We start from the raw sequence: 18,982 nt of genomic DNA, 5'->3' as shown, positions 1-18,982 counted from the left end.
AGCAAGAGATACAATGATTTTCGAGTCGCCACCGCACTTTTATTTATCCAAAGGACTGGCTAAAAAGCGAACAAAAGCCTAAGAAGTTTTACACGTAGAAAACTAATAAAAAGATCAGAGAGTCTGGGTAAGGGGTAAATTACGCAATGGGAAGGTGTTAGGCACCCATCACGTCCTAGGTACTCCTAGGGAGCCCTTTTCACACTTGTTGTAAAAGATTGTTGTTTGTTATGACATAAACATTGTGCAAACATGATTGGGATGATGGGAAAAGAATGTGCAAGTTAGTTATTTTTGTGTTTGAACGGATGAACCCGCTGCCTACGTACCTTCCATCAAAGGTAAGGATCAAAACGCCGTAGTTCGGCTAAAAGATTTCCAAAAGTTGGTGGATTCAATTTTAAACACAAGCACTGAGGCTTTTCATTATCAATGGGAGAACACTCGACCAAAACCAACATCCACCATGCGAGGATAGCTTCGACGTACTAGAGGGGTTAGCCCTGTTTTCAGTACGGAAGTCTTACTGTCGACTCACTAAGGATAGGCAAGATTTACATCAACCACAATGATAATTGAAACCTATGGCTAATGCATGAAAAGATTAACAATGGACAAAGCCAAAACAAGTGAATGAGTGAAGTTAATTGATTGTGATTATGAAAATGAAGTCAAAGTATGATTAAGATTAATTCAAAGAAGTATTATGAAATGGAGTTTGAAAAAAAGTCAAGGACTTGGGTCCAGGTTTTTAGTTAGAAAAGCATGAAGATGTTTGCACAATATCTATGTCAAGCTTGAAATCAATGTGTGAAAAGGTTTAGGACATAATGAGGATGAATGGATGAAAATGGATTGTAAAACTTCTTAGAATGTTCACCTCTTGAAATCATATAGAGGATGATTCAAGTGTGTCCTTTGGAATAGCAATGGATAATAACAAACAAACAAGAAAGTCAACAAAAGCGGATATCGGATGCCAATCACTGGGCTTATACCAATCTCCTAAAATAAAACTGGATATCAGATGCCACTCAATGGTCTTACACTAATCTCCTCAAACAAAGAAATAAAAGGTGGATACCGGATACCAATAGATGGATTTACACCAGTCTCCTAAAACAAAATGAAACTTGAATACCGGATGCCAATCTGTCTGGACTTATACCAATATCCAACATATGATCATAGGAAAGCAAAGGCCAACTTGCAGGGACTTACAATTGCATCCTCACATAAACAAACAAAAGCAAAACATGGATGTCAGATGCCAATCTGTCTGGGCTTACTCTAACCTCCACAGTATGATCCTAGGAATACAAATGCCAACTTGCAGGGACTTATAATTGTATCCTCACATACAAACAAACAAAGCAACATGTGATCATAGGAAAGCAAATGCCAACTTGCAGGGACTTACAATTGCATCCTCACATACAATCAAATGCATCAGGCAAAGATAAGATGAGTGGCCAAGGTGATGGTCTTATACTCACTTCCATATCATAGGAGCAATGGCCAATGAATGGTCTTACAATTGTCCTCAATGGGTAAACAACAATGATAATGTCACAAGGACAAATGAGATGACTATGCATTGATGAGCAATTAATGATGATAAATGCATAGAGCATATAAGCAAACATGTGCATATGAAGCAAGTGATCAATCAATGAAAGCATTCAGCACACACTATAACCAAACAAGGAGGCTCATACAAAAGGGTTAGGCATTGAAGCCAACTGGAATAGGGTCACAGGTGCTCTTAACCTTGCCATTGAGGGGCTAAGGTGAAGCAGATGAGAGGAGATGAGGGGTGTGCCTCATTGCTCTTATCCCTGGTCAGGGAGAGCATTTGAATATCAGAAGGTGTGGGAGTTCAGAAAGTAGGAACTCTCTCCACATATTAGACTCGATTGATCTTGGGCTTGGATCTCAATGCTACAACCATGTAATGGGAGCAAGGAGAAGACTCACAGAATAGTAGGAGATAGGTTGCTTATCTCTTTGATCTACCAATTGCCTTATTTGAAGGACTTTTCCTGCTTGGGACAAATATAAACACACACAAGCATTGCCTCTTAAGGAGGACTTCAGACAGTTGCCTGGCCAAGTAACAGGCCAGGTCTTCCAGACTACATGAAGAAAAGGGATTATACCTCAATGCAAATTTCTATAAAGCAAAGCAAAGCAAGTTCAAAGAACTAAGCAACTAATGGTACCTGAAATAGTCAAACAGAATCAGTACACCATTCAACAGTCAAAGCAAAACGAGAATAGAATTCAACAGTCAAACAGATAGACAAATGTGCAAAGCACAAGGCACAAGGCTTATGAGCCAAGCAACCTACAAAACAAAGAGGTTAGCTCATGATAAGCAAATCAAGCTCAAACAAATTGGACTGTTCTTTTTGAAGCATTTGTGCTCAACCTGAAACAATGAGCTCAAACATAAGCAACAGGACCACTAGGACAAGCCTAGGGTCAAAAGAGGATGAAAAAGTCAAAACAGCAAGTGGTAGTCAACCAAAATCAAGTTTAAACAATCAAGAAGCAAACTCAATTGGTCCCACATTCATATCATTCATCATCATGATTTCATAAGCAAAGGAAGTCAAAACATGGCAAATGAAAGCTCATAGAAGTCAACAGAAAGACTTAGCTCAAAACCAAACATAATCAATTCCAAAAATCATCAAATAATTCATGGTCAAACATGATCCATAACATGACATGCATATCAAATTTCAGCTCATTTGGATCATGGGAAGATGGTCAATGAAAATCAGAAAGTCAAAGCAAGTTCAAGCATGCTCAAAGAAGTCAACCAAACATGTATCAATTTCAAAAATTCATAAGTCAGTGATAACAAATGAGAAATGAATGGGATCAACACCAATGCAAAGCTTAAGATATCTAGTATGCACATGTAAAATTTCATGATCATCCAATAAGATATGAGAATTTCCCAAATGGAATGGCAAGATGTGTCACACAAAGTCAACATTTGACTAGGCAGGGGAGAAAATCTCAAACAATTAGGAAATGGCATAATTAATTCCAGGAAAATTCACACATCAACTAGACATATGAGAGAGGGCTCATGCAAAATTTCACATTAATTGGAGGTCAGGAAGCATGTCAACAAAAATCATGAAATTGCATAACAATGGTGTGACACAAATTGTCACACCCTAGTTCAAAAATTCATATCTTAACAACCAAACATGATAAATTCAAGAACTCTACATCAAAACAAACATGAATGAGTGTAGATTAACCACAAAAAATTTCAGGGTCATTGGATACATCCCCACAATTTCACAAAAGGATTGGCAAAAGGTATGAAATATGCATACAAGTCAAGAACTCTAATGCCATTAAAAATCCAGTCATCCAAAAAATCATTAAAAATCATGATAAAATAGTAGACATCAAACAGGACATGATGCAAAAAATTTCATGAAATTTGGAATTGAATTGAAGATGTTATGAATTTTGGAAGTTGAGTAACAATTTGGAACAAATAAACAAAATGGACATGGTTTACTAGGTCAACAAGGTTGACCGAGTGGCATTCTGGTAATAACACCCTCATTAACCAAAACGGTGCGTACAGGGCATGGGAAATGAAATGTTCTCATTGGTTGTCACCAATGGAACAGTAACTCAAGCAGAAAAGTCAAACAACAACAGCCAATCCATTCACGAGTTCATGTTCTGGGCAGGTTATTAGGGTTTTAAAACAGCAGGGCAACATCATCTTGTTCATTCAGATCATCATAAAACAAAATCAACCAGAACCTCATAAACAACATGGCGATTAACATTCATGCAACATCAAACAACAATAAACCAAACACGATTCTGGGAAAATCTGGAAAAATGGTTCTAGGGTTTCAACAGCCACAGCATAACTTCATCACTTACAAACAATCATGAAAATCAAAGTGCCCAGATCATGAAATTAAGCATGGCAATCGACACAACAAACATCCAGCATGCATATTCCACACGTCATTTGCATTGAAACCATCTAGTTAACATGAATCGAGCAAAAATCATCATGAACAACAAATTTCAAATCCATATATCTCATGCATTTCTTAACTATTTTACATGATTCAAGTTGCATTACAACCAGAAAAGCAAGATCTATCAGAAACATGGCATGGATTAGAGAAAAGGGAGAATCGAAATCTTACTTGGTTGTGAAGAAACTTGAGAAACAGTGGTTGTTTTGGAGATGCAAGCTCAAACAGATCCTTCTTATGCTTGATATTGATGGATTCTTGAAGAAATCGAGCTCAGCAAGGCCTGGAAATGTTCAAATCAAGTTTCACCATTGTTGTGCTTTGGAGAAAAACAGAACGTGGAATGCTTTGCAGTAGGAGAATGGAGCTTGAAATGGTCTCCAAGTGATGTCCAGATGATGAAACAAACAAGGTTGCTCGTGGTTCTTTGGAGTTTTTTGAGCAGAAATAGCAAAATGTGAAAATGGTGTTTTTAGAGAATGAGAGAATTCTGTTGTGTTACGGCTGCTGCTAGGGTTTAGAATCACAGAAAATGACTTATATATGGACTGTTTAAGGTTGGTTAATGATGTGCTAAGCTTGGTTAACTTAAATGAAGTGAATTTTGCATTTTGCTAATTTTTGAACATGGTTCATGGAGGTGTATGATTCTGGACGAGTTTGGGCCTCAAACAAGTTTTAAACAACATTATAAACAAGTCCCAAATGGCCAAATGTGCTGAAAATGTCTAAATCAAAAAATCACTTTTTGCACATACTTGAAATTAATGAAGTCAAGTCCAAAAATGCCATTTTGCATGGTGTGGTTTTGGTGGAAGATGAATGCATTTTTGGAAAGAGGGGAACAAATAGAGCTTGTAGGAAAAAACCCCATCAAATTTGGCCAAATGGTTCATGAGATATGGCCCTTTGAAGTTCAAGAAATTGTGAAAATGAAATGATCATATCTTGCCAACCATACATGGGAATTGAGTGTTCTTGGACTTTTTGGAAATGGGAGAACAAGATCTTCAACTTTCATGTTGGGCAAAAATTAATTTGAAGCTTGTATCATGATGCAAGTTTAGGATCAAGAAGTTTCCATTTTTGGCAAATTTGAATTACAGGTCAACTTTCTATTTTGGGAAATTTCTGATTTTGCTTCAAATTCTTCAATGGTGATGTTTGACATGATATATGAGGCTTGTATAGACATGAATGAGACCTCTTAGACCAAATCCCATCCTCAAATCACTGATTAAATGGACAGTTGACCAAGTTTGACTTTCTAGGGTTTTGCTTGATTGAAGCACCTTCTGATGAATTCCAAACCCTAATTCTTTGAGATCTTGATCCCAAATGATGTCCCAAGTTATATGAACTCTTGATTATTGATCATGGTGCCCAAATTCTGCAAGAATGGCCACCATCCACTGCAATGACTGACTTTGACTGATTTTGACCTAATTGGCTGATGATTGCTTCAGCTGCAAGTAACATGGTTAGATGACAATATTTTTGTACTTTTTGGTTAGTAAACAAATGAAAAGCAAAGATATACAAATGCAAAACATGCTTGGTGATCAAGAACCAACTCACAAGGCAACCTACCCACTAGGAGGGAAGCTAGGGCATGCAATGATCCTTGAGGCCATGATATGATATGATATGGGCCATGAGGGATCTTAGGGCCAAAATTGGGGTCTTACACCTACCCATAAACATATTGATAACTTTTGGAGAAAACTCCACACACTTACCTCTGACATAAACCTTCATGTACTCCATGCTCATCTTATTGTCACAGTCCTTGGAAATGTTCACAATGAATTCCTTCACCAACATCTCATAACAGTTACCAAAACCAACAACACCCGTCATCAAACCAGTATCCTTAATAAGATCCACCACTTCCTTGCATTCAAGAGCATCATTACCAAGCTTTCTTTCCAAAGCTAGTCTTCTTTGGTACACATATTTCCATTTTTCAACATTTTCCACATAATGAAAAGAAATGTTGTCAATGGGAACTTCAGGCACATTTGCAAGAATCTTTTTCCCAGCAACTTCCTTCTTAGCTGAAGGCATGATGTCTTGAACATTTTGTTCGACATCATACTCAGACTCACTTGAGGGAACTTCCTTCCTTTTCAAGGACCTTTTCTTGGTAGCAGGAGTCACAACTTTTCTCCACCCTTTAGCAGGTCTAACACCAACACTTTTCTTGGATGCCTTAGAAGGCTTGCTTGTAGACATAATAACCTTCCCTTTCCTATTATTTAATCTTTTAGCAATACCAGGGGCCAATTTCCTTCCTATAGGCTCATCATCATAATCTAGATCATCTATATTGATAATATCAGTAGGCTGATACTTCTTCACACTAACACTTTCTTCTTTGTCTTCTTTGTTAGACAGATCTTTCTCACCCTTAACAGACATACTTTCATTATCAGAATCATCTTTCCTACTACCAACTGATTTAGCTTCAAACACATCCTCTCAGGAGTTCCTATCACACATATCCTCTTGATATTTTTCAGGAGACTTAATAGGAACAAACTCATTGTCATACTCACCATGAGAGTTTTGTTGAGTGGTTTCGACATGATGATCAGGTTGGACCAAGGATGTTGCGACATCCGATACAACACGAGACTCAGGGTCAGTAACCAGAGATTTAGAGAGTGACACATGAATACTTTTATCAACAGTTTCATCAATAACAACATTCAAACTAGATTGACCTAGGGTCTTTTCATCTATAGGATTATCTATACTTATAGTTTCAGAGGTATATTTTTTCAGATGTTCCAACATTAGCCACAACATTAGCGGTGACATGACCTTTAGCAGAGGTGACAACATCTAGTTCATCATTAGGGGTTTTGATAGGTTCAAGATACAAACTTGTCATAGTATGGGGTTTCTTATCAGTAACAGAAGATTCAACATTCCTAACCTTACTATGGGTTTTTGAACTAATATAGAAGGGGTAGAGGATTCACTTACATATGAAGGCTTAGCCCTTTTCGCAACAGGTGTTTTAGTTCCTCTTTTTGTTGGAATGTGTCCTGGAACAACGGAGATGGGAGTGGCATCAAAGATAACATCTGAAGAACACTTTTTGGCATTTGCATGTGTAACCCTATGCTTTGATGGAGTTGGGGTCGATTGATCTTTGGAACTTTTGTTGGGTGTTGCGTCTGAGGCTTTAGACATCTTGGAATTTTGGTCTTCGACAAATTTTATGTTGAGGTTGATGGTATGAGAGGATGTTGGGAGGTGAGAATAAGTAAGAGCAATGTTGAACAGTTTTCTGTGTTTAGAGAGAATGAGATCGATGATTTAGGTAGGGGATTCTATGGCGTGTTGGAAGTAAGCTATGGAAAGTTTGTAATGATTTCCCTAAAATATCGTGCACCACTAAATGGAGGTAAGAGAAAGTATTTGTTGCACGCCTCCAAACTTGTAATTGCTATAACTCCTCAAAAGTGAAAATTCTCAATTCGCCCCTTAACTTCTCAAATTGATTTTCATCCAAAGCTTTAGTAAATATATCTTCCAATTACTTCTCAATGGCCACATGCTCAAGAGTAACAATTTTGTCCTCAACAAGATCCCTGATAAAATGGTGACGAATTTCAATATGCTTTGTCCTACTATGTTGAATGGGATTCTTGGATATATTGATTGCACTCATATTGTCACAGTATAATGCCATGACATCATGTTTGATATTATATTCCTTCAGCATTTGTTTCATCCAAATCAATTGAGAGCAATTTCTTCTTGCTGCAATATACTCAGCCTCAGTTGTAGACAATGACACACAATTTTGCTTCTTGTTGAACCACGAGATAAGATTATTTTCCAAGAAGAAACATCCTCTAGAAGTATTTTTTCTATCATCAGCACTACCTGCCCACTTTGCATCACAATATCCTATAAGCATGGAATTAGTACTATGAGAATACAACATGCCATACTCACTAGTACCATTGATGTATTTCAAGATCATTTTCACTTGAGTAATGTGACTAATTTTAGGCTCAACCTAATATCTAGCACATACTCCTACAACAAAAATAATGTCTGGTCTTCTAGTTGTAAGATACAAAAGATTACGAATCATTCTCCTGTACAAACTTTAATCCACATAAACACCTTTTTCATCTATAGTTAATTTCAAGTGTGTTGCTGCAGGTGTCCTTTTGTAACTAGCACTGTTTAGGCCAAACTTATTCACTATATTCTTAATATACTTGCTTTGAGAAATGAAGATAGTACCATCCATTTATTTAACTTGAAGACCAAGAGAACAAATTAATTCTCCTATGAGACTCATCTCAAATTCAGATTGCATTTGCTTAGCAAAGTGTTGGACCATTTGGTTCGACATCCCTCCAAACACTATATCATCAACATATATTTGAGCTATCATGAGTTTACCATGCACTTCTTTAACAAATAACGTCTTGTCCATTCCTCCTTTCATGTAGCCATTGTTGACAAGAAACCCAGTTAACCTTTCATACCAAGCCCTAAGTGTTTTCTTCAAACCATATAGAGTTTTCCTTAGTTTGTAAACATGACCTAGAAAACTAGGATATATGAACCCCTTGGGTTGTTCAACATATACTTCTTCATTTAAGTACCCATTAAAGAAGGCACTTTTCACATCCATCTAGAATAACTTGAATTTTAGCATGCATATCACTCCTAAGAGAAATCTTATGGATTCAAGACGGGAAATAGGAGCAAAAGTCTCATTAAAATCAACTCCTTCAATTTGGGTATATCCTTGAGCAACAAGCCTAGCCTTGTTTCTGGTCATAATTCCTTTTTCATCAGAATCAATATTTCTGATTGATTACTCCTTTTGTTCTTCACTATTCACTCGAGTGAATCAACTACACTTAGGTTGTAAGATTTCATTGCATAATTGATAATGAAAATGAAGCAAAATTAAATTGGGGAAGAAAAGATATTGTAGGGTTTTTGAGATAAGGAAGAATAAGAAGAAGAAATGTCTAAGAGTTTCTTTATGCACTTCAAACTGAAGTTTTAATCTTTGCAACTACAAGTTATTACACTGATAGGGGTTACTCTATATTTATAGATTCGGGTTTGATTTCTCCTTAAGCAAATCCCAAAGTACCTAATTTTGCTAACACTTCAAAATTAGAACTAAGTCAAAATTCATGTTGAGGTACACTATTTTGACGTTTCGAAAACACATAGTTCGACACTTCCTTACTTCTGTCGAGCAACCTGCTTCGACACATGGAATTATAATTCAACACACCACCTAATTCATTGTGTCTAACCTATATATATTCATCATAGAACTTAACTTCTTAAACAATTCGACATGTACTCCTTTCTTCATGATGTATGCAATATGATTCTCAGTTCTGTAGTGTTCCATGTTCAGGTTCGATTCTACTACTTGCTCTCAAATGGAACCTCATGTCTATGTGCTTGCTTCGTCCATGCTATCAGATTATTTGCCAAATTAATAGCAGACATGATGTCGATCTTCATGGTAATCATTCTATGATCCATTCCCTATAATCTCTTCGACCAAATTCACCATCCATGTTTCTTGACATGCACAGAGAGATGGATCTATATACCCTATTTCACACGACGAAAGTGCTACTACTGGTTCCTTTCTTGAACTTCAAGCAACTGATGCACCACCTAGCATAAACACATAGTCAATTATGCATTTTCTATCCTCAACATCACTACACCAACTTGAGTCAGTGTATCTGATGACAACCCGTCATCGCATATATTTAGTCTAAGAATCGAAGCAAAACAAGTGAAAGTTGAGCTAAAATGAAGAAGGATGGCCAAAGAATGAGAAAAAAATATCTAAGTGTGAAAACTATGGGCTTAGTGAAAATTGGAGTGAAAAGGGAGAAACAGTGTGTATCTACTGGAATAATCACGTGCAACATCGCATATACGATAGGGCATTTAAAGCTACATCGTGTGCACAATGCAAGGTATTACTCGTGTGGTGGTCACTTTTCTGTGTGTGTGTGTGGGGGGGGGGGGGGGGGGGGGGCGTTATGTTCCATTTTGATGCCTTTAAAAGGGGATTTTTTTCACTTTCATAAGGGTTACAAAATTTGGAGAATGGAGCACGATTTTGAGGGCACAAGTGGAGATTTTTATAGCATTTGAAGCCATTAAAGGACATCACTTCAAGGGACTTCTCATGTTATTTTTATCTATCAATTATGGTATTTTTAATTGAACTATGAGTAGCTAAATTCTTCTATGTTAGGTTGTGTTAGGATGGATATATTTCTATATTGTTGGATTCTATGTTGATTTGACCATTGTATGAACCTATTGATTTATTATCTTATTCAATTGCTTCATGTTCATAATCCTTTTTATATGAGATACTCTTTTAATTTGATTTTGGGCATATAGGGAATACTGACCATTAGTTTATGTGTTGGAATTATGGAAATTGTTGTACTTATGCTGGTTGAATACGAATAGGAGACCCCGAGTAGTGGCATAGAGAACTAACGTTCTAAACATCGCCTAACCCTGCTTACGCTGGAAGACTAGGGATAGAAAGCTTCGAGTAGTGGTTAGTGATTTATTTCGCGAGGGATCGGCTATAACGGTTTTGTTAATTTGTCGTGAGGTTATAGTGATTAGATCATTCATACAGGGCATCAAACATCAAAAATAAAGGAATTAAGGATTCTACAACACAATCCAACCACTTTCGTGACATTGTTTACTCACTTATTTACTTTATACACTGAAACTCGAACCTCCCATTTTACTAGTTTCTATAATTGCACACATTTTGTCTTGCTTTGAGGCAGTCCCTGTGGATTCAATCTTTTTATTACTTCGACATTGTCTGTACACTTTGCGATAAGTCATCAAGTTTTTGGCGTCGTTGCTGGGGACTGTTGATAATTTCAACAAGGCGACGCTTGTGCAACATTTAGTTTTTTTTTTCAATTGTAAATATTTTATTTTTGTTTCTTCTTAATTTTTCTTTTCTATTTATTTTTATTTTTATTTTTATTTTTATTTTTATTTTTATTTTTATTTTTGTTAATTGTTTTTATCTAGTGCAATGCTACTAAAGTGTTTTTCTTTTTGTTTGGATGAAAGGTCAAGACAATCATGCAAGAGCAACTAGCTGTTACTTTAGCAAAGTTTATAGCTTATATAAAGGAACATGGAGCAGAAACTCTAATTCAAAAGCTTGTGGGAAATTATTTTGAACTTGAACCTTATATTAACACTAATCATTCATGGGAGGAGGATTCATCATCTCAACTTGAAAAAACCTTGACTCGGTTTATAAATATGACTCAACTCATTTTCGAGAAAATTAACAGGCTTCAAGAGACCGTGTGAAGTAATATGAAACATCCTTCGAGAACTTAGTTATGCAGGTTGGTCTAGTAGCTAGCCAATTATCATTTAAACTGAGCGCTAGTGGGGAGTTCGATGAGAAAAAATTAGATAGTCCCGAAGATAAGGAAATTGAAAGAGAATTCAAAAAAGAATGTGAGGTCGTCGATGAGGGAGGAATTGAAAAAGAGAAAAAGGGAGAAAAGTGAACGTCATGTGATAAAGAAATAGAAGCAAGAATAGAAGAAGTGGGTGTGAAAATTATATTTGGGAAAAGGACAAGAATGCAATATGAAGATTATATAGTTTTTGATGAAGCTCCAATTGCAATAATCCATTTAGACGTAGATATCCAACTACAAGATCTTCAACAAAAGAATAGTCTTACACCTAGCAACAAGGCTGATAAAAGAGGAGAAATAGATGAAGTATTGGATGAGATTTATGACTTGTTCAATAATATCAAGATGAAGAGAATATGGAAGAAAAATATTCAATTTCTTAAAGTGATGGAATTCCTACCAAACAAAAGGAAGAAAAAGGATGATGTATTTTTCTTGTCATATATGTCGCCCTAACACAAAAATCGAAAGGTCAAGCTTAGGACCTTAAAGAAGCACTAGATGAGAGGCAACCCATCATTTATAATCAATTTTTGTTTTGTAAAATTTACTTTATTTTTATTTATGACCGTCCAAAAGAGGAATTAGATACTCAAGCATAACCCTTCCATAACGATCTATGTTTGCTTTAATAAAAAAGTTTGTAGTTGTGTTTTTTTTTTCTTTTCAGATTTGCAAGTTTAACACTTTAGCATTGAACATATGATCCAAAATACACTTGATCATCACAATAGCAACTAAAAACTTGAAGGCGAAGGATGAGAAAAGAATCAACGGACTTATACTCAACCTACAAATACCTCATATAGTAAGGTTTGAGCCACATAACTTCCATATACCCCAACCTATAAATACCTCGTTTGATTATTTTTGTTTGAGTGATCAGTTTATAGTAAACACACAAGGGAATTTTTGGAATTATTATGGACAAATAAAATACACACACTAAAAACATTGAGAGCCTCTCATTTTTTAATTAAAATCACAACAAAAATGTTTTTAAGGCCTAGCCAATTGATTTGGTAAGTGTCTAATTAATTTTTAGACTTTTTTCAATTGTCTAATCAACTAGATCTTTGGCCTGATTGATTAGATGATAAATAATCAAGTCTATAATCGATTGTGACACTCTCTTTATGATTGGTAACGACTCTCTACCTAAACCTTCCAATTTGGACCATAACAATCAATTATTTACACTACCTAATTGGTTAGGCAATTAATTTGGTTCATGGATTATTTCCAAATTTATATCATGTCTTGACTTATAAATAAAGAGTTTCTCTATCCTTTTTTTACCATTCAGAAAACGTGAAAAACCTCACCGTTCACTTCTCTCATCACCTCTCTAAATCGTTATTATTTTCACGTATTTTAGCCATAGTGTTTTGCGAAGTGTTCTTCAGTCTCAATAAGGATATTGTTATGGGTGAGGGTATAATTGTAAATCTATCAAGAGTAAATTTTTTTCTTGACTAAATAATCCTTCCTTACAAAGTCATTCTTTTAGTTGAGAGTTAAACCATTTACAAAGATTTTATTTGTATTTAGGGGATTAGTCTCCATCTTCATTCGACTTGTGAGTTTCACCATTGAAAAAGCTCTCTTTTGATTCGTGAAGATCAGCCAATAACAATTTGCACAATAGTTTTTGAGCTCAGCCTGATTAAAAACTCTATCGGTTTGAGATCAACATGTTAAAAATCTCACTCGATTACTGAGTTCATTCAAATATAAAACTTCAATAGGTTTGAGATTATCCCATTACAAATCTCAGTTTGGTTCAGAGGATAGCCAACTCAAAACTCCACCTTGGTTCGTGGTCAACCTGTATAAAACCTCGATTCGGCTCGGAGGGCAACAAACTTAAAACTTTGTCTTGGTTCAAGATCAACATATGCAAAATCTCTGTTTGGTGTGAAGACTAACTGCTTCAAGCCGCATTTGTTGTTTGGTTAGAAGTTAGCTTGAAACTTTATTTTCTTGTATAAGGGGATTCGCGGGCATAATCTTCTAAAAACTCTTAAGCATAATGGATACTCCTAAGATCAATTCTTGGGGACAGATTAAAATTTTTGAACTGAATCTATATAATTCTCCAGTGTCATTTCTCTTCCTTTATTTCTTTTATTTTCAGTAAAAAAAATTACTTAAAATTTTTGTTGCATACTTATTTGGAATTTTTTGATAAAATATTTTCAAACTCCGATTATCAAATGATTTTGCTTTAAATCAATCATTTTTAAATCTCCACAAATCACCTCACTCTTGTGTATGCAGACACATGTTCAATAAATAACATCAAAATCTAACTCTCGTTTAAAGACGGATCGTCTCAAGAGAAAGATGATTTCAAATAGTGTTTTTAAGAAGAGAATTTTCCTAAACACATCTCCAGCGTTTAATGGTAAAATATTTGAGTGAAAAATTAAATAATAAAATAGTAAATAAAATAAATTTTCTTTGGACCTAAGAGAAAAATAGTAAATTTAAAATTGATTTTAAAACTAAGACTTTTCTAATTATGTATTTAATTAAAAACAAATTTATATGTTTAATGTCAACAACTTTTTATAATAAAAAACTAAAACAGTAAATTTATTAACGTCACTTATCAAAATAGTCGACAAGTGCATGATATTTTTTCGGTAGTAAGAGTGTGTTTGGATGAAGTAATTGAGAATTTTAAAAAAAATCAAAAAATTTGTAGTAATTCAAATAATTCAATTGAAATCCATTCATTTTTAAATTTGGTTATTTGGATGAAGTATTAAAATAATTCATTGTTAAATTTTTTTCGATCATTTTAATAAATTTTAAAATTTTTGGGTCAAATTTAAAATATGAAAAACATAGACTAATTTGTAATTTTTAAAAATTTGAAGGACCAATTGATAAAATTTAAAAATTATTAGGGACTTATTTGCAGATTTTTGAAAATTTCCTGGGTGAGTTTGAAAAATTAATAATAAATGATTTAATAAAAATGAATGGGCAATTTTAAATTCCTTACTTTTTGATATTATTTGAAATTTCTTAAATTTAGCTTAAATAAAATACTTCATAAATTTGTATAATTTTAGCAATTATCCATATTTTTTATCCAAACAAAGGATTTTAATTAAATCATTTTGAATTATCTTTAAAAAATTATTTTATTTCATTAAAATGATTCATCCAAACAATTAAAAAATATGAGGACCATCTTACAAATTTTGAAAAATTAATAATAAAGAATTTAACATTTGCATTATATAGAGTGAGAGAGTAATTTCAAATTCTTTATTTATTGGTGTTCATTTGAAATTCTCTAAATTTAACTTGAATAAAATACTTCATAATTTTACATTATTTTAACATTTCTATTTATTTTTTTTATCTAAATAATAGATTTTGGTAAAGTCATTTTGAATTCCTTCAAAAAATTACTTTTCTTCATTAAAATACTTCATTCAAACACACTTTAAGACTATGTTTGAATGAGTTAATTAAGAATTTTTAGAGAATTTAAAATTCTAATTAATTCAAATTATTCAATTGAAAAACATTAACTTTTAAATCCTTTTGTTTGGATGAAAATTCATTGTTAAATTTTGAAAGTCATTTTCATAAATTTTAAAAAAATTTGGGTCAAATTTGAAATACGAAAATAGAGATCAATTTGCAATTTTTAAAGTTTAGAAAGACCAATTTGTAAATTTTGAAAGTTATTAGGGATTTATTTACAATTTTTTGAAAATTTTGAAGGTAAATTTATAATTTTCATAAAATATGAGGACCATCTTACAAAATTTGAAAAAATAATAATAAATAATTTAACATTCGTATTTTATAGAGTGAAGTAGCAATTTAAAATTATTTACTTTTTAATATCATTTTAAATTCTTTAAATTTAACATGAATAAAATACATAGAAAAATTACATCATTTTAATAATTCTCCATATTTTTTATCCAAACAATAAATTTTGATCAAATCATTTCAAATTCTTCTAAAAAATTAATTTTCTTTTTCATCCAAATACATTCTAAGAATCCTTTATGAAAAATCACTTTATAGGAGTGTACTTAATTTGAAATAAATATGTACTTTACGAAAAAATTAAGTTATAGAAGAGTACTCAAATTTTAAAATAAAGTTATGTAATATAACCATATTCACGTCTTTCAACAATAGTTGCTGTGGTGTAGTGGTTATCACGTCAGTCTTACACACTGAAGGTCTCCAGTTCGATCCTGGGCAGCAACACTCTATTTTTTACCTTAAATTTCTCTTGTTTTAATACATCCAACGTAAGAAACATGTTACTGCCATATTTCGTATGAGCTTTCAGTCTATTGTTTCTTTTTCTTGTTCTTGGTGCTTATGAAGCTACATTTTAAAGCTTGATTTCAACACAAGAGCTTTGTACGCATAAACAAACATGTGTTCATCCATGTCAATCTTCAAGCATTTTTTTCTCTTTTTGACTATTCTTAAGCAAATTTATTAATATCTAACAAAGTCCAAAAATATTGCTTTCAAAGGTTTTCATGCTTAATTTTTTAGAAATTGATCCTTGAAGTAAGACATACTAGAAAAACTAGAGGTTCATTTTTCCTTTGCTCGTTATGTTTATGAACTGACAAAAATATCTCTTTTACCATCATAAATAAGAACATTACAAACATTGTCCTGAAAATTGAATACACATTCAAGGAGGAGATACCAAAAAACAAAATGTTAAAATAAGATACAATCTCCACATCCTCCTCGTCCGAGCCTTCGGCCAAACTCACGAGACTACTACGTCAAGCTTGAATTAAGTCTGAACATTTCTCATCATAGTTCATAAGATGGTTGTTATGCACCTTGAAGTTATGCAAGTTGGTGACACTCCCAATTGTGCACTTAGCATATGGAACTTTGAAACAATTTAGTGCTGCTTAGTTAGCTATAACATTCACCCTCACTTTAGCTGTAACATCTGGATGAAGTTTTAACTCTGCAATATATTCTCCTGTTTCCCTGATCTCTGGAAGATTAACAATTCTCTTGTCCACCTCCCTACAAATGAATCACAAAATCAATTAGACTGCATTAGTTTGAAATAGTGAATCATTAGAATGAATTGAGATTCATCAGAGAATCAGAACTCATCATAATGAATTAGGATTTCAGATAGAACTCATGTCCAAAATCGATATGCACTAGGGATTCACATCAAGTGGGTTCCAGACTTGTGTCGAATCGAGATACCACATACATGTATGCAATGTAATATATTGATGACCAAGAGTAAATTAACAGAGTAATTAATACGGAAACACACATTGAATATTAACTGATTAAAACATACTTAATAATTAAAGAACCTAAAGTACAGAGTAGTAAAACTTAAACTTAAACTGAATTAAAAGTAGGAAAACTAAACGATTGTTTGTGAGCAAGAACAGAACAAAACGACGAACATAGTATTACCATTAAAAGGGTCCGAATTGACATTTATTCCCTATGAATACAAGGGCTTTGAAAATAAAATTGAGGATTTTCTCCCTGAAACCCTAATAGCAGACACGATAGCGGTTTGGGGCCCCAAATAGAGGCTGCAACAAATGTTATTGCTGACAGCAGCTCACGGCAGAAGAGCTTCGCGCCGAACCCTACCACCGCTACGCTATTCCTCTATAGCGCGCTATTGACAACATATGCTCACAAAGAAAAGATTGATATACATCAGAAAGATAAATAGTACCTTTGAAGTTGTGCCTTTATTATGTCCACAAGATCTTGAGCCGTAACACTAAAGAGAAAGCAAACATCAGACACAGACACCATCATACACGCACAAAATCAACATCTTGTAATTAGGTGGAACATATTTTACCTTCCAAATATCTGTTTTCCTTTACCACCTTTCCGCTTTACCTTGAAAGCCCCAAAAGTTTCAAAAAATAGAGCAAGTTGCTGTGCTTCTTCTAATACCTAGAGAAATGTAAAATTAGATTAGATAGCCCTATTTGTCTTCAAATGTATGCAGGAGAAAAACTCCATAAAATTTTCACAAGGAAGTACGAAAGTAGTTGTAAAATTTCCTAAATCACAGAATCAAATATTAAACAGTGATTGCAAAATAATTATGGAGTAGCCTTTGAAAGAAATTTACATTCTGCAGTAACTCATTGTTAAGAGCCTAAAGCTCTTCATGGAAAGTTTTTTAGAACTTAGCAGCAGAACATATTAACATTCTTTTCCTCTTTAACTCTTACTCAATTTTCAGTTATCATGAAATTCCACTGCATATTAATGTTACCAGAAGACCAAAGAAATGATACCGGGACAACAAAAAGTTACCCGTCGTTTCTCAGCCTCAATTCTTTCTTCTTCTACCTTCATTTCCCTGGAAAGAGAAAGTTAAAATGAAAAGGTCTAACGACAATACAAGGGAAACAAAATTCAAAATTTGACAAATATGTTATTTTTCTTAATGTAATGCCTAATGCATTATTGTAATGAAATACTAACAGGCTTTCATGTTTTCTTAACAAAGCTTATTCATGATGATACCAAAACTGGTAAGTTACGTAGCACTCACACTTCGAATTGAAGATGATGTGTCCAATGTTCAATACATCATTAACTTAAAACACTAGTGTATATGTGTCAATGCCAATGTGCGTCATGTGTCTGATACGCACCAATGTTCAACACTAACACAATTGTTGATGTTCGTGCCAGGTGTCTGATACGCGTCAATGTTCAACATAACACAACACTTACACATATGTTAAATTCAATGTTCAACACTAACATTGATGTCAACACTAACACAACTATCAATGTCCATGTCTGGTGTCTGATATACGTGTCAATATTCAACACTAATGTATCTGATCTATATATTGTCCAAGTAACTTAGTTATACAATATATCTAAAAAGTAAACTTAGTGTCGACATTTGTGTCGATGCTTCTAGTAATTTATCCAAAATAGCCTAATTGCAAATTCTTATGGAAGGGTTAGGTGTTTGAAATAATAGAACATTACTTGAGTACACCAGGAGTTACAAGCTGAGCCTTGCCACTTGGAAAGAGGAAATTTCTGAAAAACCCAACCCTCACATCAAGAAGTTCCCCTTTCTTTCCAACATTAACAATATCTTCCTTCAGTATAATCTAATTTCACAAAATAGCAACAAAAAAAAAACCAAGTAAATACAATTCATAAATACATCACAACAGAGAAAAATCAAGTAATGTAGATGTAATTAACCTTTCGAGTTTTCTTTGTTTTCTTTTGAGCGAAAACCATAAAACCCGAACTTTTGTTGGGAAATTGAGAACAAGTTTTCAAGTTTGCGGCGAAACTGTGTTGCAACGGGGTCGAGGAGAGAGAAGATAACGTTGATGATGCCATTGTTGTTTTGAAAACTCACCACCCAAAATGTGTTATGTTTTGTTC

The 18,982-nt window shown here is 33.9% G+C and overlaps 1 protein-coding gene and 1 non-coding gene across 2 annotated transcripts; one reads left to right on the top strand and one right to left on the bottom strand.

Annotated features, from left to right (window-relative positions):
• Positions 1–15,717: 15,717 nt before the first annotated feature.
• Positions 15,718–15,790, top strand: TRNAV-UAC (transfer RNA valine (anticodon UAC)). The gene has a single exon. It is a non-coding gene; the product is annotated as a tRNA-Val (tRNA).
• Positions 15,791–16,098: 308 nt separating this feature from the next.
• On the bottom strand, positions 16,099–18,982 carry LOC127100859 (50S ribosomal protein L9, chloroplastic). Its single transcript, NM_001427000.1, has 6 exons — positions 18,794–18,982; positions 18,569–18,696; positions 17,876–17,921; positions 17,409–17,506; positions 17,277–17,324; positions 16,099–16,588 (listed from the first exon to the last, which is right to left on the bottom strand). The coding sequence occupies exons 1-6, from the start codon at positions 18,935–18,937 to the stop codon at positions 16,468–16,470; spliced, it is 585 nt and encodes a 194-aa protein (NP_001413929.1). The 5' UTR covers positions 18,938–18,982; the 3' UTR covers positions 16,099–16,467.

Source organism: Lathyrus oleraceus, chromosome 7 (genome assembly GCF_024323335.1).
Source record: "Lathyrus oleraceus cultivar Zhongwan6 chromosome 7, CAAS_Psat_ZW6_1.0, whole genome shotgun sequence".
Lineage (NCBI taxonomy): Eukaryota > Viridiplantae > Streptophyta > Magnoliopsida > Fabales > Fabaceae > Lathyrus > Lathyrus oleraceus.
The sequence above is the reverse complement of the archived record's forward strand: the minus strand, read 5'-3'. Positions and strand labels throughout refer to the sequence as shown.